The sequence below is a fragment of the Ursus arctos genome, unplaced genomic scaffold (genome assembly GCF_023065955.2).
Source record: "Ursus arctos isolate Adak ecotype North America unplaced genomic scaffold, UrsArc2.0 scaffold_8, whole genome shotgun sequence".
NCBI classification, from domain to species: Eukaryota; Metazoa; Chordata; class Mammalia; order Carnivora; family Ursidae; genus Ursus; species Ursus arctos.
Genome location: NW_026623100.1, coordinates 13,016,523 through 13,041,326, shown reverse-complemented (window position 1 = coordinate 13,041,326; position 24,804 = coordinate 13,016,523). Strand labels below are relative to the sequence as shown.

General features: G+C 38.8%; 1 protein-coding gene and 1 long non-coding RNA gene across 6 annotated transcripts in view; one reads left to right on the top strand and one right to left on the bottom strand.

The window, feature by feature from the left end:
- The window catches only part of DYNC2LI1 (dynein cytoplasmic 2 light intermediate chain 1), a 57,364-nt gene that overhangs the window by 19,590 nt on the left and 12,970 nt on the right, over nucleotides 1-24,804 (bottom strand). For 4 of the 5 annotated variants that reach the window (XM_026486859.4, XM_057309295.1, XM_026486881.4 and 1 more), the window contains exons 3-12: nucleotides 24,294-24,328; nucleotides 22,194-22,263; nucleotides 20,172-20,260; nucleotides 15,641-15,827; nucleotides 14,623-14,691; nucleotides 13,928-14,005; nucleotides 10,106-10,182; nucleotides 9,440-9,510; nucleotides 6,026-6,123; nucleotides 5,536-5,628 (exon numbers count right to left, since the gene is read on the bottom strand). In XM_026486859.4, coding sequence (XP_026342644.1) covers nucleotides 5,536-5,628; nucleotides 6,026-6,123; nucleotides 9,440-9,510; nucleotides 10,106-10,182; nucleotides 13,928-14,005; nucleotides 14,623-14,691; nucleotides 15,641-15,827; nucleotides 20,172-20,260; nucleotides 22,194-22,263; nucleotides 24,294-24,328 — 867 coding nt within the window. Of the gene's footprint in view, nucleotides 1-1,685; nucleotides 2,873-5,535; nucleotides 5,629-6,025; nucleotides 6,124-9,439; nucleotides 9,511-10,105; nucleotides 10,183-13,927; nucleotides 14,006-14,622; nucleotides 14,692-15,640; nucleotides 15,828-20,171; nucleotides 20,261-22,193; nucleotides 22,264-24,293; nucleotides 24,329-24,804 lie in introns of those variants that run through there. The other variant, XM_057309293.1, reaches the window with a different exon arrangement.
- On the top strand, nucleotides 1,686-17,580 carry LOC130543161 (uncharacterized). Its single transcript, XR_008958290.1, has 3 exons — nucleotides 1,686-4,696; nucleotides 10,545-10,640; nucleotides 12,989-17,580. It is a non-coding gene; the product is annotated as an uncharacterized LOC130543161 (long non-coding RNA).

Here is a 24,804-nt window from a genome sequence, read left to right as displayed (position 1 = left end):
AAGACAGACTTCGGAAGAGTTTTTATATAAAAACTCCAAAATGGTCTTTGTAGCTTGGTTTGTTTTTTTAAAATGAAGTTAATTCAGTTCACCAGTCATCTACCACATATGGTTTCAAAGACTGTTAACTTATGAATTAAATATGGAATAAACAGGTAATCAATCAGTTATCTTGCTTTTAGTTGGAAGCACTGTATTATTTTTACCGATGGTAAGAGTGAGGACATTGCTTTGAGATTCTTTGCTAAAAGTATCTATCTCCCTTCTGCAGAGAGCAAACAGAGAAGAACAGGGCTGGTCACACAGGCCATGTCACACAGAATGAGTGGTGTGATACAGAACTCACCATGTCCACTAGACCTTCACTACTCCTGTCATGGGAAGTCAAAATAATATGATACTCTAAAAGACGAGCAGTAAGAGGATTTTCTTTACACTGCAGTTCTTCGTGGCTGCTTTAGAGAGCCATTTTAAAAGTGAATGCAAAACTCAGAAAGGTTTCTACCTTGCCTCTTAAGAACGTCTAAAGTTTTCAACCATAAGTGGACCACAGTCTTAAAATGCTTGAAACAGCATCTTCAATAATGGATAGTTAAGAACCTTTTCCCCTAAACATGTAAATCAGTGTGCATTGTGTGTTTCAATTATAGGCTTAGGGATTATAGACAAGTTGATTTTTGAAAACGGATTCAAAATAGGTATGTGTGGCTGGCCAAGAAGACCTTAAAAATATTGTTTACCCAAATTTTTTCCTTGTTCTTTTTTATTTTTCCCCTTAATTTGGCAATAAAAATAAAAGAGGTAGAAGGGTTCAGCAAGTGCTTTCTATATGTATGCCCCCTTAAACTCAGGAATACTTTAAAACTAGAGGGATTTTTACATTATGGAAGCAACCCAAGTGTCCATCTATAGATGGAGAGATAAAGAAGAGGTGGTATACACAATGAAATATTACTCAGCCATAAAAAGAATGAGATCTTGCCATTTACAACAACATGGATGGATCTAGAGGGTATTATGCTAAGTGAAATAAGTCAAATATAATTACCATATGATTTCACGCCTATGTGGAATTTAAGAAACAAACGAGCAAAGGAAAAAAGAAACAAAAAACAGCTTTAGAGAACTGATAGTCACCAGAGGGGAGGTGGGTGGGAGGATGGGTAAAAGAGGTGATGGGGATTAAGAGTACATTTATCATGATGAGCACTGAGTAATGTATAGAATTGGTGAACTGCCATGTTGTACACCTGAAACTAACATAACACTGTTAACTACGCTGGAATTTTTTTTTTTTTTAAAGAATAAAACCTAGAGGGCTTTTAAAAATTAGCAAAAACTGAGGAAGTATTTTTTTTTAATTTAAATTCAATTAACATATAATGTATTATTTGTTTCAGGGGTACAGGTCTGTGATTCATCAGTCTTATATAATACCAAGTGCTCAACACATACCTTCCCCAATGTCCATCACCCAGTTACCCCATCCCTCCACTCTCCTCCCCTCCAGCAACCCTTAGTTTGTTTCCTATGATTAAGAGTCTCTTATTGGTTTGTCTCCCTTTGGTTTCATCTTGTTTCATTTTTTTCCTCTTTCCCTATGATCCTCTGCCTTGTTTCTTAAATTCCATATATCAGTGAGATCATATGATAATTGTCTTTCTCTGACTTATTTCGCTTAGCATAATATCCTCTAGTTCCAACCACATCATTGCAAATGGCAAGATTTCATTTTCTGATGGCTGCATAAAATTCCATTGTATAAATATACCACTTGTTCTTTATCCATTCATCCGTCAGTGGACATCTGGGCTTTTCCCATAGTTTGGCTATTGTGGACATTGCTGCTATAAACGTTGGGGTGCAGGTGCCCCTTCGGATCACTACATTTGTATCTTTGGGGTAAATACCCAGTAGGGCAATTGCTGGGTCGCAGGGTAGCTCTATTTTCAACTTTCTGAGGAACCTCCACACTGTTTTCCAGAGTAGCTGCACCAGCATGCTTTCCCACCAGTGGTGTAAGAGGGTTCTCCTTTCTCCCATCCTTGCCAACATCTGTTTTCTGACTTGTCCATTTTAGCCATTCTGACCAGTGTGAGGTGGTATCTCATTGTAGTTTTGATTTGTATTTTCCTGATGCCGAGTGACGTTGAGCATTTTTCCATGTGTCTGTTGGCCATTTGGATGTCGTCTTTGCAGAAATATCTGTTCATGTCTTCTGCCCATTTCCTGATTGGATTATTTGTTCTTTGGGTGTTGAGTTTGGTAAGTTCTTTATAGATTTTGGATACTAGCCCTTTTATCTGATATTTGCAAATATCTTCTCCCATTCTGTCAGTTGTCTTTTGGTTTTGTTGACTGTTTCCTTTGCTGTGCAAAAGCTTTTTATTTTGATGAAGTCCCAATAGTTCATTTTTGCCTTTGTTTCCCTTGCCTTTGGAGACATGTCTAGCAAGAAGTTGCTGCGGCTAAGGTCACAGAGGTTGCTGCCTGTGTTCTCCTCTAGGATTTTGATGGATTCCTGTCTCATATTTAGGTCTTTCATTCATTTTGAATCTATTTTTGTGTATGGTATAAGAAAGTGGTCCAGTTTCATTCTTCTGCACATGGCTGTCCAATTTTCCCAATACCATTTGTTGAAGAGACTCTTTTTTCCATTAGATATTCTTTCCTGCTTTGTTGAAGATTAGTTGACCATAGAGTCGAGGGCCCATTCTGGGTTCTCTATTCTGTTCCATTGATCTGTGTGTTTGTGCCAGTACCATACTGTCTTGATGATTACAGCTTTGTAATAGAGCTTGAAGTCCAGAATTGTGATGCCACCACTTTTGGTTTTCTGGTTCAACGTTCCTTTGGCTATTCGGGGTCTTTTCTGGTTCCATACAAATTTTAAGATTATTCCAGTTTTGTAAAAAAAAAAAAAAGTTGATGGTATTTTGATACCTGAATGTATAGATTGCTCTAGGTAGCACAGACATTTTAACAATATTTGTTCTTCCAAAGCATGAGAATGGAACATTTTTCCATTTCTTTGCGTCTTCCTCAATTTCTTACATGAGTGTTCTACAGTTTTCTGAGTACAGATCCTTTGCCTCTTTGGTTAGATTTATTCCTAGGTATCTTACGGTTTTGGGTGCAATTATAAATGGGATCAACTCCTTAATTTCTCTTTCTTCTGTCTTGTTGGTGTATAGAAATGCAATTGATCTTGTATCCTGCCACTTTGCTGAATTCCTGTATGAGTTCTAGCAATTTTGGGGTGGAGTCTTTTGGGTTTTCCACATAGAGTATAAAGATTAGAGCAAGTATCAATGAAATAGAAACCAAAAGAACAGTAGTAGAACAGATCAACGAAACTAGGAGCTGGTTTTTTTTTAAAGAATTAATAAGACTGATAAAACCCTGCCAGACTTATCAAAAAGAAAAGAGAAAGGACCCAAATAAAATCATGAATGATAAAGAGGAGAGATCACAACCAACACTGAAGAAATACAAACAATTCTAAGAACATACTATGAGCAACTATAAGCCAACAAATTAGGTAATCTGGAAGAAACGGATGCATACCTAGAGATGTATAAACTACCAAAACTGAACCAGGAAGAAATAGAAAACCTGAACAGACCCATAACCAGTAAGGAAATTGAAGCAGTAATCAAAAATCTCCCAACAAACAAGAGCCCAGGGCCAGATGGCTTCCCAGGAGAATTCTATTTAAAGAAGAATTAATACCTAATTCTTTCAAAGCTGTTTCAAAAAATCGAAATGGAAGGAAAACTTCCAAACTCGTTCTGAGAGGCCGGCATTACCTTGGTCCCAAAACCAAAGATCCCATCAAAAAGGAGAATTACAGACCAATATCTTTGATGAACATGGATGCAGAAATTCTCACCAAAATACTAGTCCATAGGATCCAACAGTACATTAAATGGATTATTCACCATGACCGAATGGGATTTATTCCTGCGCTGCAAGGGTGTTTCAACACCCATCATCAGCCTTCAGCTCAGGTCATCCCAGGACCCCAGCCCCGCTGGGTTCCCTGCTCAGCGGGGAAGAGGGGAGTCCGTTTCTCCCTCTTCCTCTAACCCCGCTCATGCTCACTCTCTTTGAGTCTCTCAAAGAAATAAAAAGATAAACAGGCAATGTGAAAAGCTATAGCCAACTGGCTAGATTTTCACGTAATGCAGATGAATTCTTTCATAGGCTGTGTTAATAGTGAAGAATGACAGGTATTGTGGGGCTGTTTTCCAGTTCCACTCCAAATTCCTACAGTTTTAGGTCGGTTAGGGAAGATGAATTTGAATGTGAAAATTTATGATGCTGAAAAATACCCCAGCCCTTTCATACCACCTGTGTATGTAAGTGTAATAAAAGGGGTCACTATGCAGTATAAACAGATAATCTTATCAACAACAGCAATTAGTCATTGACTCAGAGATGGCTTCCAACTAATCTTTAGCTAAGCTGCACACGTAGTAAAGGTTATGTGAGGCCATCTGACTGTTGCTACAACACACCTCTCACTTTGCTACGGCAACAAAACCCTCTAAATATTCATGACCTAGTTTTCAAAAGTCTTCTGGACTATGTTTAAATAGGATGTTTTGCTTTCTTATTCTAGGGCCCCTGCAGGTGAAAGCCTAGTGCTGAAAGAAATACCCTGGTCACTGCTCCTGTGGACGGCTGTATTCAGGTGACTTTTGCAACAGTTTGACAGCCCAAGTGACACAGCTCTACAAATCCCACCTGAGAGGTTGTCAGGGCATTCAGTTTATAATGCTTGCTGATGTAAATTTCGGTTCCACACAATGTCTCATTTTAGAGATCTGAGAAAATTTTAAGTATCGGGTCATGATGAATTTGCCAGCTTTTGCATTCTTACATCAGACTTTCATATCACAAATGGCGCTAGCTAGGGATATGTGGAACACAGTCTCCATTTTTAACTACTTCCCTGAGAGATCCTGTGTTTGTGTGCTTTCAGACGGGGTAGTCCCGAATTTTTCTGGTACAAGAAAAGTTTTAGGTATGTCTGAATATTTTTTTTGAGTTGTTAGGAAGTTTTTTATAAATGAATATTCTAACAAAAAACAAAACCATTTAAATAGTCCCACAAACAAAAGAATATTCTGAAAGTGTCTCCCCAGCAGCAAGGTAAGAATCACTACCCATCTTCAACATAAAGTAAACTAGAAAACCCAAAGAGGATATGTGAACATTAGGTCATCTCTGAGTGGTGGAATGATTTAAATTCCTTCTTTATATACACCAGATCTTTTTTTATATAGTGAAGATGTACTATTTCAATTATTTTATATTTTAAGATATTATTTTTAAGTAATCTCTATACCCAGCATGGAGCTCGAACTCATGACCCCAAACATCAAGAGTTGCACGTTCTACCGACTGAGCCAGCCAGGAGCCCCTTCAATAATTTTAAGTGTAAAAAAAATAGAGAAAAATCTATGGAATTCTTGAGGTATTCTGTGATAAAACTCAAGATGAGATAAAATAAATGTTGAGGATTCTTACCTGATCCTTCTGAGTTCTCATTTCATCAACTTCCCTTTCAGCATACTGAGGGTCTCTTGCAGGGTCCTTGGTATCTTTTAGTGTGTTCATACTCTGAAATGACAATTCTTAAAGTCATTTCATGCCCATACCCCCGAACTGTCAACGACTACCATCTGCCTCAACCAAGCTCTATGGTCTTTTGAGGTTTTATCATCACTGCTGAGGCCCATTTCAAATTCCACCATGCCCTCTCCCTCCCTCTCCTTCCAGCTGCTGTCTCTTCGTTCTCCAGCAGCCTGGGAGCTGAATTTGAAAGTGGACCAAGAGCTGTGTCTTGCTCATCTTTTAAATCCCACAGTGCCTTGTGTACAGATTTTTGGCACATATTTGATTTTCGAGCATGTAAGAGCAGAAAACAAAGTAATCCTAATAGACTCATTGGAACATTTCCCAATCACTGTTGAATAATGCAAAATATTCTTGCTTTAAAAGAATTAGAAATCTTTACCTTTGGTGGAAAGACTCTTTCATACACTTTTTTCCACAGCTCCATTGGTGAACGGGCATGAAGTTTTCCAATGTCATTATCAGGTACAGGAGGAGATCCTAAAATTGGAAGTTGTACATCAAATGACTGCACTGATTAAAACCTGACAAACTACCAATAAAACAGATGACACTTAGAAAAATACAAATCCTAGATCACTCCTTTCCCTTCTCCCTAATATAGCCGCTCTTAAAATTTACCCCAGCCCAGAATAGCAAGGCCACAGATTCTAGCACCAGAGAAAGAGGAGACAGGGTAATGAGTCAATTGTGATTCTCTTTCCCCATACTTCCATTGCCACCTGGTGAAAACAGCAAGTTTGATATTCTCATGTGTTTGTGAATTTGTAAGGAAACACTCATGTGCTATTCACTAGAGTGCAAATTGGGACAACTAATTCAGAGGGTAATTTGGCACTACTAACTGCCATGCAAATATGGAAAAAGGTTATACGCTATTACCCAGAAACCCCAGTTTTTGGTGTTTAACCTAGAAACACCTGCACACAGGTATTAATGACTTCACACTGCAGCATCATTTGTATTAGTGAAAAATTGGCCACAACCAAACTGTCCATCAGTAATGGTATAGTGAACTACATTACGATGCACAGCCATGCTCTGTAACCCTACAGCAGTCAAAATACCCAGTAGACCTAGCTGCAGCACTAATATGGAAAAACAGCACATTGAGTAGAAAGGGAAACTTTCAAAATGATCACTATAGAATGTACAATTATATTCAAACAAGTAGTTTTTTCTGTATCACATTCACATATATACAGAAAATAGTCTGGAAGTATACATACCAAACTTGATCCTTATATGTACTATTTTAACATTTTATAATGAGAATGTCTATGTACTGACTATAATTTGAAAATTTGAAAAAATGTTGCCACTTCTTGGCAATTGTCAGTCTATAATCTGAGATTTCTCATTCTTTCTATTCTAGTATTTACAACGATCTTTCAGGAACTCCTTACCACTTTGGTGGGAAAGACAGTGATGCAATCCACCAATCTTATTCAGCTTTTCCAAGTTTTTTACTTGTCCTCATTTGTGTGTGTATGTGTGTGTGTGTGTATTAAGTTCTATAGAATTTTATCACCTTTGTAGGTAAATGTATCCACCACCACAGTCTGCAGAGTGCCATTGTCTCAAGTATCCCTTGCGTTGCCCTTTTATACCCACAGCACGCTTCCCAATCTCTTCTCCTACCTCCCCGCCACAGTCCTGTCCCTGACCCCCTGATAACCATTAATCTTTCCTCCACTTCTAAAATATTTTCATCACAAAAATTTTACATGAGTAGAATCATATTGTATATAACCTTTTCTGATTGGCTTTTTTTCACTCAGTATAATTCCCTGGTGATTCAGCCAAGTTACTGTGTGTATCAATAGTTTGCTCCTTTTTATTGCTGAGGAGTATTCTATGGTATGGGTATACCATACCACAGAACAGTTTTAAACAGCATCTGGTTGTTTCTAGTTTGGGGCAACTACAAATGACGCCACCACGAACATTTGTGTACAGATTTTTATGTGAACATAAGTTTTAATTTCTCTGAGATAAATGACCAATAATGCAATTTCTAGGTCTTATGGTATTACATGTTTAGTTTTTTTTTTTTTTTTTTAAGATTTTATTTATTTATTTGACAGAGACAGCCAGCGAGAGAGGGAACACAAGCAGGGGGAGCGGGAGAGGAAGAAGCAGGCTCATAGCAGAAGAGCCTGATGTGGGACTCGATCCCATAACGCCGGGATCACGCCCTGAGCCGAAGGCAGACGCTTAACCGCTGTGCCACCCAGGCGCCCCTACATGTTTAGTTTTATAAAAAACTGTCGAACTGTCTTAAATAGTGGCTGTGTTATTTTACATTCCTACCAGCAATGTTTGAGTATCCAGCTTCCCCATATTCTTGCCAGCATTTGGTGGTGTCACTATTTTTTGTTGGCTATTCTGATGAGCTCACTGTGGTTTCAATTTGCATATTCCTAATGATTAAAGATATTAAAATGTCTTTGCATATGCTTATTTGCCATTTGTAGGTCCTCTGGTGAAATGTCTGCTCATGTCCTTTGCCTATTTTTTAATTGGATTTTGTTTTTACTGTTCTTTATAGATTTTAGATAATAGTCCTTTGTCAGATATGCAGTTGAAAATATTTTCTCCCAGCATGTAGCATGTCTTTTTATCCTTTTCAAATGGACTTTCAAGAGCAAAAGTTTTTAATTTTGATGAGGTCTAAGCTCCATGATTTTTATATTCAGTAATTCTCATTCCTTTTTTGACCTCCAGCTACTTACAGGGGCATTATCTATCAGTACATGCACTGATTCTCATAGCTAATGAAATTAAGTATTAATTATAAAAACCAGTCTTTGTGGGGCGCCTGGGTAGCGCAGTGGTTAAGCATCTGCCTTCGGCTCAGGGCGTGATCCCAGCGTTCTGGGTTCGAGCCCTACATCAGGCTCCTCCACTAAGAGCCTGCTTCTTCCTCTCCCACTCCCCCTGCTTGTGTTCCCTCTCTTGCTGGCTGTCTCTCTCTGTCAAATAAATAAAATCTTTAAAAAAAAAACAAAAAACAGTCTTTGTGATGACTCATTAACCACCTCTAGCCTTTTCATTCCAATTCAATCTATAATCTCATTACAAAGATCTACATTTGAAGTCCAGTCAACTTTAGCATGTAACAGTGACGATGGATGGGAAATAAAAAAGAAAACTATCTACTAGAGCGTTAAAACCAAACTATGTCAGCCCCTGAGTAGACAGAGTTGCTAGGCCCCAACATCCACAATGAAAGTAGTTTCTGTGAGAAGATAAGGAGCTTGATTATAGAAATCCTTAAAATTCTTTTTGCTTCCACAAGCCTAAAATGTCCATAAGTTTAGGAAATACATTCCATTTTCTGAAGCAAACTATTTTCATAATGAAGAATTAAAGCATACATAATTAGTACAACTGTTCTTTTTTGGTTTATTCCATCACTTGAATCTCGTATTTTTCATCACTGCCCATAATATATAGCTTTCACTTTCCTGACCACTCTGTGCTTCTGGTTTTCTTCTAAACCCAACAAGCTAAAATTTAAAAAGTACCTGGAAATCAGTGAGGGAAAGGAAATACATGCAAAAGTTTTTAGTGACATAGAGATCCGAAATCAGTCTCTTATGCGGCAACATTCCTTCCATCACAAATATGTCAGTATGATGCATGTTGCATCAACACTGTGTATACAAATGCATAAATAACAGCGATCATAATGAAATCAGAAATGGTGGTATGTTGGAGATGAAGTGAACACGGGGTGGGATGAAATCAATAAGCAATTAAAAGACCGAACAATCTTAATAAGTTCACCAACCTATTTGACTTAAAGAATCCAATCCTGCTGTGATAAACAGTGGTTTATTCTGATCCACACATATTGATTTGCTACACGGATAAGAAGAAGAAAGAGTCTAATTTAGTTTAGCAATCGAATATCCTGCCATGCCCTACTATAAATACAAGAGCCAAGTTTTACATCTAGCCACTGGTGAGAGAACACTGTCCCCAAATGAATGAGTGAATATTTAAGCTTTTTAAAAAATTAAAGTCTGGCATTAATAAAGTTTTATAGGGAAAAAATGACAGACCCAAATTACCTTAAATGAAAACCGAGAAAAGTAGCAAGGTTAAGAAAAATATACGTACTACAATTATCAATTCAATTTTTAATCAATATAAGAAAATGATAATACAGGGAAAGCTACTAAAACGAGAAGTCAAATCAGTGAAATAGCTGTACTAGTAGCATTATTTTATTCTAGTCTCAAAAATTAAGAATTATATAACATTTTAGTTACAAAATTTGAGAAATATTTAAATAATACAAGAAACAGGAAATAATATGAAATTATTTCTCTAAGAATAGCCATCTGGGGGCACTTTCTTATGAAGAAATAATAATGAGATGAGAACAATAATCAGATGAGATTATTATTGGCAAAAAAATTAAAAAGATACAAAAAGTATAGTTTAACAGTACCTTTTGTCAATGCCAAATGCTAACTGGTTGATAACTCCACGTATTTTTAGTAAAAGAGCTTCTGATTTACTGGTAAACTAAAAAAATAAAATCAGGAGAATAAATTACATGCTCTGCTTTCAAAATCACAGAAATAGGTAAAATAAATATGGCTTTGAACAAGTACAAGTTGCAGACAATTATTTGCCCAACACACACTTGTGTTTTTGCAGACAAAAACCTGAATAAAGGAAAATAAATCTCAATAAATTTGTTTTAACTCATCCTTCAAACTTCATGAGAGCACGATACTGAAGGGACAGGTGTGTATGCAAAAATCCTTTCAGCTACTCCCACATATGGATCATAGTTATTTTCCAAATGCAGTCTGGTCGGTAGAAGATAGGAGCTATATATCATAAATAACTTTTCCAGCCATGGGCATATTGGTGTCTTCCAGGAAGCCAGGACAGAAGCTACGGACTAGTCCAGCAATACTGATACTCGTTAAAAAGATCTTTTAACTTCTCTTCAGAATTGCCCTTGAGCTTGCGAGGTAAGCTACTGAACATTCTCAGTGGTGGCATGTAACTAGGGTGACCATAAGCAGAACACTTCAGAGAATGAAAAGGGGTGGGTACTATTAATAATTAAGCTGAGGCCGTAGGTGAACGAGGACATGTGGTTACCCTACAAATTTTTTAAGACTAGATTTGATTTTTGGAAGTACCAAAAGTTACTCAGCCAAATCAGAATGGCTAAGGTGTATGAAAGTGGGAAAAACAACCTTGAAACAATATGAAAAGTAATTTTATAAGGCAAAGAAGTCAATTTTCAGGATAAGATTCATTCTGGACTAAGGACAGGCTCCCAGGCGAAGTATTTACTCATGTGAATATAGAAAATTTAATACACTGACTTCAAAATTGAAACAATTTTAACACTTTGTTTGAAGAAGTTTAAAAATACAAAAAAACTAGCTGAAATTTTAAAACACAACTTCATTACTATTATTATTTATGTTCCTATGTGGAAAGGAAAATACCTCATCACAAATGTATCTCATAGAAGGGCTGGGAGAACATGAGAAATTTTCTGACTCCCCCCCTCCCCCAATCTGTTGCATCAATTGCCTTAAAACATTCTCCACAAATAGCTGTAGAGCTTCTGCTTGGATATACCCAACGGAAACTCATTATCTCCCAAAGCAAGTAATTCCATTTTTAGATAATGGTAGTATTAGGAAGTTCTTTCTTATTTTGAGCTAAATGTTCTGATTCCTTGTTTTGTTTTGTTTTTTTTAAAGATTTTATTTATTTATTTGACAGAGATAGAGACGGCCAGCGAGAGAGGGAACACAAGCAGGGGGAGTGGGAGAGGAAGAAACAGGCTCCCAGCAGAGGAGCCCGATGTGGGGCTCGATCCCAGAACACCAGGATCACACCCTAAGCCTAACGCAGATGCTTAACAACTGAGCCACCCAGGCGCCCCCCCTACTGATTCCTTGTTCTTGACTCTAAGAGAGCAAAGAATATCTAATACCTAATCCTTTTTCCATGGAACAGTCCTTCAAATATTTAAAGAACATTATCACATTCTAGATGATAGAACATAATTTTATACTCCTCCTCATAAATCACATTTTCAAGTCTCATACCATCCTGGCAGCTCTCCATTGAATCTGGTCCTACTTATCAGTGTTTTTCTTTTTTTTTTTTTTTTTCAAGATTTTATTTATATGACAGAGAGAGCACAAGCAGGGAGAGCGGCAGGCAGAGGGAGAGGGAGAAGCAGGCTTCCCCACGGAGCAGGGAGCCCAACGTGGGGCTTGATCTCAGGACCCTGGGATCGTGACCTGAACAGAAGGCAGATGCTTAACTAACTGAGCCACCCAGGCACCTCTATCAATGTTTTTCTATTTTTATTTTTATTAACTTTATTAGATAGCTCATAATAGTGAATCCATTTTTTTTTTAATTTTTTTAAAAAAGATTTTATTTATTTGACAGAGAGGCAGCGAGAGAGGGAACATAACCAGGGGGAGTGGGAGAGGGAGAAGCAGGCTTCCCGCTGAGCAGGGAGCCTGATGTGGGGCTCGATCCCAGAACGCTGGGATCATGACCTGAGCCGAAGGCAGACGCTTAACGACTGAGCCACCCAGGTGCCCCTAAATCCATTTTCTTGACCGAATTAAAAAGGATCAACTAAAGGGCTAAAAAAACAAACAAACAAACCACAAAAACTGTTGAGTATCCATCAGTCTTGTCAAGCAGCCCTGAACTGTCTCTCTCAAATGAGGGGCAGGGGAAGACCGGAAGTGAAATGGCAAGACAGGGCTCTGTAACTCTGACTACTCTCTTCTTGGTCTGAGAAGCTAGACAAGCTTTATGGTTCTCCTGGCTGTCCCGAAGGGCTCCTCTAACCCAACTTCTCATCCTTCTAGCTTGCTGAAAGCTGAGATGAAGCCTTTCTCAAAGCCATTCCCTAGAAGACCCTGATCTTGTAGGACATTCTAGACCTGCTGGGGCCTGGGCTGATCTAAATATGCACACATAAGACCAGACTAGACTCTGATCAACAAACATGATCTGTTCCTAAAGAAAGTTGGGATTTCCCTCAGCTAAGTAACCGGCTCTAACTGTGGGGCTTTCTCTTGCGGTAAAAATAAACTACGAGATCCATGGTCTTTGCTTCTGTACCCTGGATACATGCATTTTAAACTCCCCATATCTTTTTGAAACAGTAAAAAGAATATTTCCAAAGCACTCAATTTAATATATAAGCAGAGAAAGTATAAACACAAAAGGTACTGATTTTTAGAAAAATACACAATGCAATTTATTTGGAATATTCAGAAGTACAAGAATTTTAAATACAGATCATATTCACCACTTTTCGTCATAGCATCCCAGCCATGGAGGCCAGGACAGCGCTGTGTCCAGCGTCCTCCAAGCACTTTCATACACCAGGAAAAAGAAACCATTCAAATGGGAAGATCATCTTTCTTTTAAATAAAAGTGCTTTTATATTTTATTGCATTAAAGAATATCCTTTATCCTTTGTTCCTGCCGTGGAAGGTAAGGATAGCCGTTATTATAATAAGCAACATTTCCTAAGGAACACTTTGTTTCGGGCCCTGTGGTGAGCACATCACCTCACTCTCTCCCTTAGCCTCACGACGACCCTATGACGGCGGCACTGGTTTTGTCCATTTTACCCTGGAGAAGACCGGAGCCAGAGTGAGATGACATGGCCTGTCTGAGATCACACATCGGGTAAATGGTTGTCCTGAGATTCAAACCCAGGCAGCAGGACTCTCAAGTTCATGGTTTTAACCCCTACAACAGGTTGTTTTTTTTTTTAATTTAAAAAAAGAACATATTGTTAAAGGTTTTTTTCCCCCCTTTTCTCTTAAGAGAAGACATATTCTAATTCTTAAGGGGAAACTAAAAGTGAATAAATTATTAGCCAGTTTATCTCTTTAAGGCTGATTGGGATTTGGGGGTGCCCGGGTGGCTCAGTAAGCTGAGCATCTGACTCTTGATTTCGGCTCAGGTCATGATCTCAAGGTCATGAGATCGAGCCCCAAGTCAGGCTCCACGCTTGGCAGGGAATCGGACATAATCAATGGCTCTGAAGACATGGTCAGCCACCTAGCAGAGTATGTTCTAGAAATACATTATCAAACACTCTGTAACAAGAGGATTTGGGGGCAGTAGGAAAGGGAAGGAGGGGATTATGTGTACTAGTAAAAACATTAGTATGTATAACCGTGCATCAAATTGCTGATCTTTCTAAATGGGGTGCTGTCCACTCAAGCCAAAGGACAGGAACCGTACGAACCATTAATGATGCTCCATAATAGTGCGCGACGAACCGAAGGGTCTTGCACATAACCTTTCTCTTCTCAGAGTCAAAATCCTGAAGAAATATGTTTTTAAAAAGAAAAAACAAGTTGAGAAAATTAAATATCTGTAGCAGGAAGGTGCAAATTACTAAGTGTAGAAATACGTGATTTCTTTTTTTTTTTGAACATCCCCTGAGGAGTGGGATTCCATTACCTTGTTACTTGTTTCTGCAGAGAGTTGAACAGTAGCTGCAGCCTTCTAGAACCACAGCTATCAGATCTTTTCCTGTTTAAACACTTAGCTCAACAGAATTTAGATATGAGCACACATTTTATCGTGTGGAATACCCCAGGGATTCTCTGACAAGCAAAGATAAGAAGAAACCAATTTTCTACTTTCTTCAATTTAAAAGTTGGGAAGTCAGTCCTATCCCTCCGTGGCTGGGTGAAAGATTCACTTCCTAAACCACCTTATCCCCATTCGGCTGTCTTTATCCCACTCCACTACATGCATTGTTCTTTACGTATTTTCTCTTTCCCCACTATGTCTTCTTTCCAAAATCTTTAAGATGTGTGACTCCTTGACCTCTCCCTCCCAGTCATTTTTCTCATTTCAGTATTATTTTTGTTCCTCTCCCATAAAGCCTGGGTATGCATAACAACCACCTTAACTAGAAGTGGAAAAGCTTACCTGAAAAATATCGTATTTACTTCCAATTATGACCAGAGGTATTAGAAATGGGTCGACTAATTCACGATCCTGTTAACATATTTCATTGATTTATTATTATAATAGTTTAGTACTATGGATTCAGCAAACTCTATTTACTTCTAAAAATATATTGTTAGTCTTCTCATAGATGCTGACTTTGTTGGCTTGATGTAGAGGTTGTCCCAATATTTAACTTTCACTTACTAAGTTATATTTCTCAAGTATAAAACTAGAAATGGCAATTCCCTAAATTATCATGATATTTATTTACTTGTTATGTTCTGTCCTAGTTTCTTAAGTAACACGTCATCTGTCTGTTTTTCTTATTTACTACTTGGTATTATCTTTGGTGGCAACAGCATTCACGCTGCACAAATGGAAACCATAAACAACCAGTTTCATCCTGATATTCCCCACGTAAAACACGTTCCCATAAAGCCTGAGCAACGTAAGAGACGGCCGCAGGTTTTCTAGAAAATGATATTCATGGTTGTATTTAAAGACTTGTGTTACCATCCCTGCAACTTTATAATTTAATTAGTTGTCAGATGATGAAAAGATACTGAATATGTGACAGGTACAGTGACCGTAAAATACAGAGTGACAATGAAGCCCGTGAAACTCTACTCACTGCTTAAATTGGTAGCTTCATCTGCTCTTTGCCAGGTGACTTTTGTACAGTCTGGTTCTTTATCTTCATTTTACAGAGATTATAAAATCAATATCAAACTACTACTTCAAAACTCTATTTCTTTTGATTGTATAATATGCCGTAACAGTCCCAGTGGATGTCTAACAAGAAGACATGAGAAATCTTTTTCCTTGTTTTGCTCTCACTGAGGTTTTATTAAATTGCTATAATTTTCCAGTGAGCAAGTTCATCAACATCAAATGAATTTCAAATCATGCATAAAAATCTAAGGAAGTTGTTTGTGATGTTATCTTTCACTATGTAACGGGCCTAAGGGTTTCGGGAATAATCCCAATTGCAACTCACCGGATGGTCCTTCTGCATATTACTCCATATCTTCTGTCTCATTTCAGAAACTGCTTTAGAATTTGTCTTCCCCAGTTTCATTATCATTTTATCTATATGGCTTTTTGTGGCTTGCAACAGATTTTCCATGGTGGGCCAAAGATCATTAGGTTTTGAAAGATCCAAAACAAGAACAATAGAAAATGTCCTAAAAAAATAAAAACATCTCTTAAAAAGACTCAAAATAATTACTATTTTGCAACCTTATTATACTGAAATTTATTATCTAAGAATAACACTATAGCTTAAGAATAAGATAAAACATAGCACTTTTCTAAGACAAAACACATACACACACACCGCCCAAAGTTATCTTATTTATCCCAGCGCTTTTCTCTAGTGATATTTAAGTGTTACAACCAATAATGGCACTGAAGATTTTGTTTGTACTAATAATAATCCAGTTCAAATAATCTGCAAGCAATCAGGTCCAACAGTGTGATGATTTAATCCAATTTTACTGTGTCCTCCAGAGAAGAGAAGCGAAAAGAATGAGAGCACAGCAACAACACAATTAAGTGAAGGAGAACAGATGCACCGCTGGCCCCAGGCAGGGCACTACCTTGTTTATTTAATCTTTGCAACAACCCTTCCTGGATGTTACGATGCCCGTCTTACAGAACTAGTAAGTTCTACAGCTGTAGAGCCAGAGCCACACGTCCTTCTGCTCTACCCCGGGGCCTCCCGGAAAGCGCACCCCTGACCACTACACACACCACTGCCACGGCCACAGGAATGTGTACTTTGTGTCAAACAGAAACCAAACTCTGCAACAACAAGCCAACTGAAAAACCGGCAAAGGCCTCCAACAGACATTTCCCCAAAGAAGATGGACACGTGACCATTAACATATGAAAACATGCCCACTATCCCTAATCCTTACAGAAATGCAAAGGATACCACAAAGAGCTGTCCCTGCACACTCAGGATAGCTCTGATGAAACAAAAACCGGACAAACACACCAAGAACAAGTGTCGGTAAGGAAACGGAGAAACTGGAACCCTTGCTGGTGAGAATGTAAAATGTGAGACTCCTACGCGCCAGTCAGCTGCTTCCTCAAAGACGTAAACAGAGAATCACCACAGGATCCAGCAATCGCACTTCCCAGAGTACTTGAAATCAGGGGCTCGAATAAGTGTCTATACACCAACACTCATAGCAGCTCCATTTACAACAGCCAGAAGGGGGAACGACCCAGATATCCGTCCACGGATGAAGGCATCAGCAACACATGGTGTACGCACCCAGCAGAGTGTCAGTGGAAGGAAATTCCGACACGTGCTACAACATGGGTGAACCCTGAAGACATTCTGTGAAGTCAAAGAAGGCAGGACTTCATGAACCGCAGGTCCCTAGAGTAGTCAGAGTCCTCGCAACAGCTCTACAAAGGTGGTTGCCAAGGGCTGGGGAAGGGGGCTGCAGGGAGTCAGTGTTTCATGGGGACAGCTTCAGTCGGGGAGGAAGAAACAATACTGGAGACGCATGGTGGTGACGACTGTACAATGAGTATATACATGATGCCACTAACCGGTACGCTTACAAACGGTTAAAGTGATAAAATGTGAGGGCATTTTATCAAAATAACAAACAAATAAATCTAGGCGTATTTCAGAACATGGTCATAATCAGCATGGAGAGCCAGAATCACAGGCCAACGTATCCCCGATCAACAGGGCAACCGTGCTGCTAGTAGATAGAGCAAGGAGTTACAATCCACGTCAGTTATTTTACAATTAGGTCAGTTATTTTGCTTCGTTTGAGAAAAACCAGCTATTTTGTGCAATTCAAGTGAAACAGTAACTAAATTCTATACTAGAGGCCTAACTTCAGAAAACAGCCTTTTAGACAGTAATCACTGAGATTTTCTATAAAATTAGCATGCCATTATAAACTCGTAACAGATGTGTTTGAATATAATAATAAATAATATATGTTTATAACAGAAAATTAATTTTATTGCAGGGGTTTAGTATGGTTAATGTTTAAAAAACACAGACTATGGTTTCACTTTTTTTACTGTGGTAAAATGTATATAACAAAAAATTTATCATTTTTCCAAATAAAAAATAACTTTAAGTGAAAACAAAACAGAATATTCGACCTTTTTCCAAGATTAAAATTTGTGTTTCCATTGCATGGTACACACTTGTGTTACTTTTACCTTCATAGCAAATGACAGCAAAAAACCCTGTTTTTATTTGGGTATAGTTGACACAGAACGTCACACTAGTTTCCGGTGTACAACTTAGGGACTGACAAGTTCATACATGATGCTGTGCTCACCATGACTACGGCTCCCGTCTGTCCCATTACATCACTTTTACTGTATCTTGACTGTATCCCTTATGCTGTACCTTTTACCCCCGTGACCTACTCCAGAACTGGAGGCCTGTGTCTCCCACTCCCCCTCACCCACTGTGCCCATGCCTCTACCCCTCCCCTCTGGCAGCCATCAGTCTGTTCTCTGTATTTAAAGATCTTATTCTGCTTTTGGTTTATTCTTTACTTTTTTTTTTAAGATTCCATTTATGAGTGGAATCCTATGGTATTTGTCTTTCTCATTCTGACTTATTTCACTTAGCACAGGACCCTCCAGTCCATTCATGTTGTCACGGATGGCACGATCACATCCTTGAAAAAAAAAAATAAAAAAAAAAAAAACCCACAAAAAACCCAACCACCTCTTTAAACAGGGAATGAAACCGCAGGAAATGCTCCATTACAAATTATCTAAAGTCTGTTCAATGCATTTATAATTATTCTATGAATGGTCATTTTAAAGATAAACAGTATCTAATAGCATTTGGCAATATTATTTTTCTCCAGTTGCTGGGCTTTGTCCAACACAAGGAAATTAATTGTGTGTCAAACTGATTCCAGTCACAAAACACTCTGAGATTTCAACTACATTAGAAGTGAAATGTTTTTCATGAATCCCTTACCCAGCTCAGCAACCTACTTTGGATGCAGGCCACCGGGTCCCCTTCTGACTGTGCATCATACCCCTGACCTCCCCTCCTAAAGCAAGCCACAGCTCCCTGCAGAAACCAAAATTTCCACAAGGCCGTTAGGCCCAAAGCCTCTTGGGCCAGAGGAGGGGAGTGAGATCATCTGACAGGGTGATGGGACAAAGCGATGCCACCAAGTCAGGGCCAGAACCAGAGCCAGCTCCCAACCCAGTAAGAGCAGCTCCCAGCCATTGTCACTCCTTTCCGCCTCGGGCCACACTGCCTGGCAGCTCTGGTTCCTCGGCGTCTCCCCTGTCCTTGCCTTCTCTCAACCACACCACCAGGAGCGGCCCTAATTCCCAGGCGGCCTCCATGATTTGTCTCTGTTAAAGGGGGACAAATGAAAAACTATACAGCTGTAAATTCCATGTTGCTGGAAAATTGTGTCAGGGGGAAAATGGTGGTTATACATGAAAAAGCATTTTCTAAACATACACAGAAAACATCCCAAAACTGTACAAAGTGTATTTATAAACGTTGAGAGCAATGAAAGGAATACCTTGGGATGTTAACAGGGGTTATTTTTCAGGTGATTATGGGCGCTCTTATTTTCTTCCTACCTTTCAGTGTTTCCCAAGATCTCTCCATGAGCACATACTACTTTTGTAAGAAGTAAAAGACAGTAAATTAAATTTCTTTAAAAGAAAAAATATCACTGGCCAAATAAAGCCGACATTATCAGCATCCAGTCAGCTTATGGTAAAACAATTGCTCTGTTAACCAGAAATAATTCCATACCCTGAAGATCTCGAGAGCTGAAATGTAACAAATATGGTCAAGCCCTTTGTATTTGGTCCAGGCCGCAGCAACGGTTTGTGTTAAACTCTGACAAGAGTAAGATATTTCAGATGTAAAAATGTGTGTTTTCCTTGGCTAAGACGCATTCCCAGGAACATTGTGAGAAATGTCACAATTTTCCACGTCTGATTTGGCCAACATGTGGGAGTCATTGTCAGGAAACATAACCAAAGAGTTTGAGGTTTTCCTCAAGTTTCTATTTCTTTAAGGTCAGCAAAGAGACAGACTTTCTCCCTCCTCCAACTCATTGCTCCCTTGGGTGAAGCTACAGCGCTAATTAGCATTAAATTCAAAGGTACGCTTAAATATCCAGCGGAAGAAAACACTCAGGGCTGAATTAGCTCACACTTGGATGGGCATTCAAAAGAACCAAGCTTTTCAAATTTATGTTTGCCAAGTGAATTCATTGCTCAAGTGTGATTTGACATATTTTGTTTGTTTGTTTGCAGGCTTGCAAAATAAGTTACCAGTTGGAATGCCAGCTGTCAGCACAGCCCAAACCCTGGTTCTTTTAACATCTCTTCGAAAGCATTACACTTTAAGCGCACAGAAAGGAAAAGAATGTAAACCTTCAGAACATAGAACTGCCCCCCCCAAATTCTGATTCCCAAAAGCGCACTCATGTTCATCCTGGGGACGCTACTGGGTACTTACTGACAACGGTTTCTGGATCCGGCTCACTTACCGTAAGGTATCACTTGTGATTGGGATGCTGATTAAGTCCAATAAAGAGGTCCCTCCGCCTAGTTCCCAAAAGTGAGCAATATCTTTTGGCTGAAAAAACCGGTATTTTTCATATTAAAAAATATCTTTGTTTGATTTTTAAATACTTAACTTTATTAGCATCAGCCAGTAATAATTATGGCTACAAAATACTGTAGTCCTCAATAAACCCTTTCTTGGCAGTCAACACCTTCCTCTTTCTCTATCCCATCCCTCAAAATGCACCGAAACACCTATTCCAAAAAACACGGATGAAACGTTCACATGGTAGGTGGGGAACAAGAAGACACTGAACAACCGATGCTCTTCTTAGAGGACTAAGCACTGGGGGACTGTGGGGGAGGCAGCCATGCAGCTTAGGAATAAGAGCACCTGTTCCCTGACAGCCTTCTTCGACTGCTAACCAATGGCTTCTCTGCTTCCTCCCTGCTGCTGGGGAGACTTCGTGACGTGACTGTGTGAGGAGCTGACACAGTGCTTCCATTTGGAACTCTTAGGGAACTTAAATCTGAGAAAGACATGAATCTTCCAGAATGAATATGGAAAAGCCCAACTTGCCAACACAAAGTTTAGCGGAAAAAAAAAAATCACATGAGTATTTATATAAATTTGCCATTAACCTGGAAGAGACAGATAGTCATTAAAGCAAGTTTTAGATGAGTCTATTTTTGACAAATTATCATCTCATAATCACTAAGATTGTTTTGCTATTGATATTTGAATATTTGCTGTTAATATCTATCACTAATGTTTATGGTGGAAATAATTTTTCACTGGAAAATCTCCCCTGAGTCACAATTTGATGAAGGGGAGTTGTTAGAGCTCTTCTCAAAAGTGAAGCTATGAAAGCCGTTTCAGAGTTTCCAATGAAAAGGACAATCCCGTTTCTATGTCTTCACACACAGCAGAACTCACGTGAGTCACAAAATAGTTTTCCTGCATCTCACTATATTATTTCTTTATTATTTCTTTTCTTTTAAATCTCATAGTCTTAATAACAAACTTTCACTGGTGAATCTAGCAACAGGCAGTTTTAACTCTTACACCCTGTCTAATGATCAAACATTTGGACCAGATCAATCTATAAAAATTTGCCTGTTACAGGAGAAGCGGGGCCTTCTATGACTGTTCTTCCACACACCTAACTCTCTATAAGAAATCACCTCTTTTCATGTGAGAACTCCAAATGAGGATTCTATTTCAGATTTTTTTATCCTTCTAACATACACCATAAACTCTCCTTCTGCCTGAATATCTCCAACTTTCCTGAGTAGACGCTCGAACAAGGGAAAATAGGATTATAATCAATTATGGCCTCTGGTCTCAAGTAGTATTACTAACTTCAAGATATATTTGTAAGAATGCTAATAATTTTTTAAGATTTTATTTATTTATTTGAGAGAGAGGGAAAGAGACAGAGAGAGAGAGAGAGCACAAGTAGGGTCAGGGGCAGAGGGAGAAGGAGACTCCCCACCACGTGGGGAGCAAGACCTGGGGCTCGATCCCAGGACACTGGGATCATGACCTGAGCCGAAGGCAGATGCTTAACCACTGAGCCACCCAGGCGCCCCCAAAATGCCAATAATTTGGATCTTGAATCGTATATTTTCAGAAATATTCTACAGGTCAAACTCATATTTTTAGCAGATTTTTTGGGGAGACAGGATGTAACAATATTACTCCCACTTGAAAGAAGAAGAAGTCACATGAACACAATTAATATAAATATGTCCAAAATACAAAAAAGTTACAAAGGAACCTTATTCTAGCATTTTAAGGCACAGCCAACAAGAAGGCGAAATTATCTTCACAGTCTGGGCTGGCTCCGCGTCCGCTGAGGTGCACGGGAAGCTTAGAAGCCCGCAGCTACGAAGCGTACAGCCGGATATGCTTACTGATTATGGAGACGACGAAACTATCAAACAAAGTCGCCCTCGTTACTTCTCCGCCCACAGGCATAGCAATGTCACTTACAGACACTCACTATATTATGTCCTCTCGCTCTTCTCCCGTACGTATACTCCAAAGCTAGGGTTGGTTTTGGAGGCTCGTCCCTGCACGACACAGACAGACGGCATTACCATCACGGGGTTTCTCACGCTGTCGCATTACCCAGTTCACTTTTGCTTCCTTTTAAAAACTTAGTGCTGTTAGTAGAGAAGCTACTTTGTGGAATGGCACGGAGGTAAAACGGATAAAAACTTTATATAAAAAGTAAGCAGGCCTTTGCAAAACCCCCTGCGAGGACGTTAGGCACGGCTGCACGGGCAGCCCCCACGGCGCCGTCGGGGCGAGCGGAGAAGGCAGTGTGGCCGCGGGGCGGGGGTGTCAGGGCACGGCTCTCGGCGTTCAGGGCGCGTGGGAAGCACGGATACCAGGTGTGTGCTCGGCCCTGACGTGGGGAGCTGCGAATCTAATGATTATCCGTTCACTGGAGGCACCAGTGCAAGACTTGAGTGTAACTCTCCGTCGTAACTCACGGCTCAAACACGGGCATCATTTAACCAGTGAGGCTGCAAACGAACACGTGACATCATCGACAAGTCCAAAAACGGACAAATGCTCGATGAGGTATTTACACTGCGCCTTCTATTGCTTGGTAAGCAATTTTATGGTATATAGCTACTTACTTATTTCATTTTTTATTGTGGTAAAAAACATGTAACATAAATGTTCTTAACCATTTTGAAGCGTACAGTTCCGTAACGGTACGTATATTCACGCCGCTGCACAGACTCTAGAACTTCTTCATCTTGCACACCTGTCACTCTATACCCACTAAATGATAACTACTTCCCCCCTCCCTCCAGACCCTGGCAAACACCATTCTACTTTCTGTTTCTGTGAATCTGACTGCTCTGAGGCACCTCTCAGAAGTGGAATCACACAGCATTTGTCTTTTTGCGACTTATTTCACTCAGCATAATGGCCTCAAGGTTCATCCATGTGGTAGCACGCGTCAGAATGTTATTCCTTTTTAAGGCTGAATAGTATTGGTATATAGCTTCTTTAACTTGAAGAACAAAGATAAATCATTTTTAAATTTGCAATTTGCATATTTATCTTTATTAAATATTTTGCATATCATCCCTACATGTATCTTTTTTTGATACATATATAGTAAAATGTTTGGTTATAGTTCCTAAAAGATACTAATTTTCTTTTATGAAACAAAATGCTACTTTTAAGACAAAATTTATCAGCTCTGATATTTAACATATAAGAGGCAGAACTGTCTTTTTTTCTAAGTAGACTATCAAGGAACCGAAATTCAGTTCAGTGTCGTATTTCATCCAAGCTGATGTTGTGTCAGATGACTATCTGTAGAAAGAAACACATATGGTCGAAAAAGAGCCAGATTCCTGGGGATGGAAAGATGATGCCGGTGTCACTATGGATGGTTCTTCTAAGAAAAGATTTTGTTGGTGAGAGGAATTACACAAGGTCAGGATTCTATTATTTGAATTCTTTAATAGTATTTTTCCAATGGATGATGTTTCTTTAATGTGACCTTGAGACAAAGTTCCATCTATGCTGATGTTTTTGGAGAAGTTATAAGAAACAGGTATTGGAATGAAGGGATAGCTTCTAAAATCAGTTACAGACTTTCCTTTACAGTTTCCTGCAATGTCCACTGATCATAATCCCAAATCTTCATCTGATGGCCATAGAGAAGGTTAGGAAGTATAAAAAACAACTGGTAAAAAGTACAGTTTGAGGACCAACACCGTGCTTCAAAAATGTTCCCATGAGCAATTTAAAGATTATAAGTAATGTTCAGATAATCATGGACTAGGCAAAATATCAGAGTAGCAAAGCCAAAAAGTAAGTAGTATCACAGTTATGTTCATTTCTTCCCCAAACAGGAAAAATTCAGCACTAATCCCGTGTGTATTTTTTTTTTCTTACTGTTGTTTTTTGTCCTTAAAGAAGATCTTAAAGGCCACACTAAGGATTCACTAAGAATTAAGTTATTGTTAGGGCCTCAAAATTGTTCTCCTTCTGTATGTCCTTTAGAATCTAACTTGCCCTGTACAACTAGAATAAACAGAAAATGTAGTCTAAAGGTTAACATAACACTTACCTGTCAAGACACCTTAGAATAATAGTAGTCTTTCCCTGGAAATTAAAAAAGAAAGAATACTGTGTTAATGTCATCCACATGTAAAATTTTGTTATTGTTCATAATTGTGGCCAAAAATAGCTTTTTAATCACTTGAATGATAAATTACCTGGAAACTACAAACTTTCAGAATTGTTCCTAAGTTTGATAAGTGGAAAAAGTTAACTGTCAACTTTCCATCACGGTGTAACTACACTGCTATTATTATAATTACAAAGTCCTGCAGATGACAAATACTAGCAAATCATACCTCACTTTAGTGGTCAACTTGGCAGCTGTCTGAAATTTTCCCTCTATTCATCAATGCTAATTACTGGTTAAGCAGATGATTAGTGTCTTCTAAAATGTTTTAATTCCAATTGTTGAAGTGGAAATAAAGAAGAAAGATAACATACAAATAAAGGACATGCTGCAAATATGTTCAAAGTAAGCAAACCAGATACTGGGTTAGAGTGTTTTTTGTTTGTTGTTT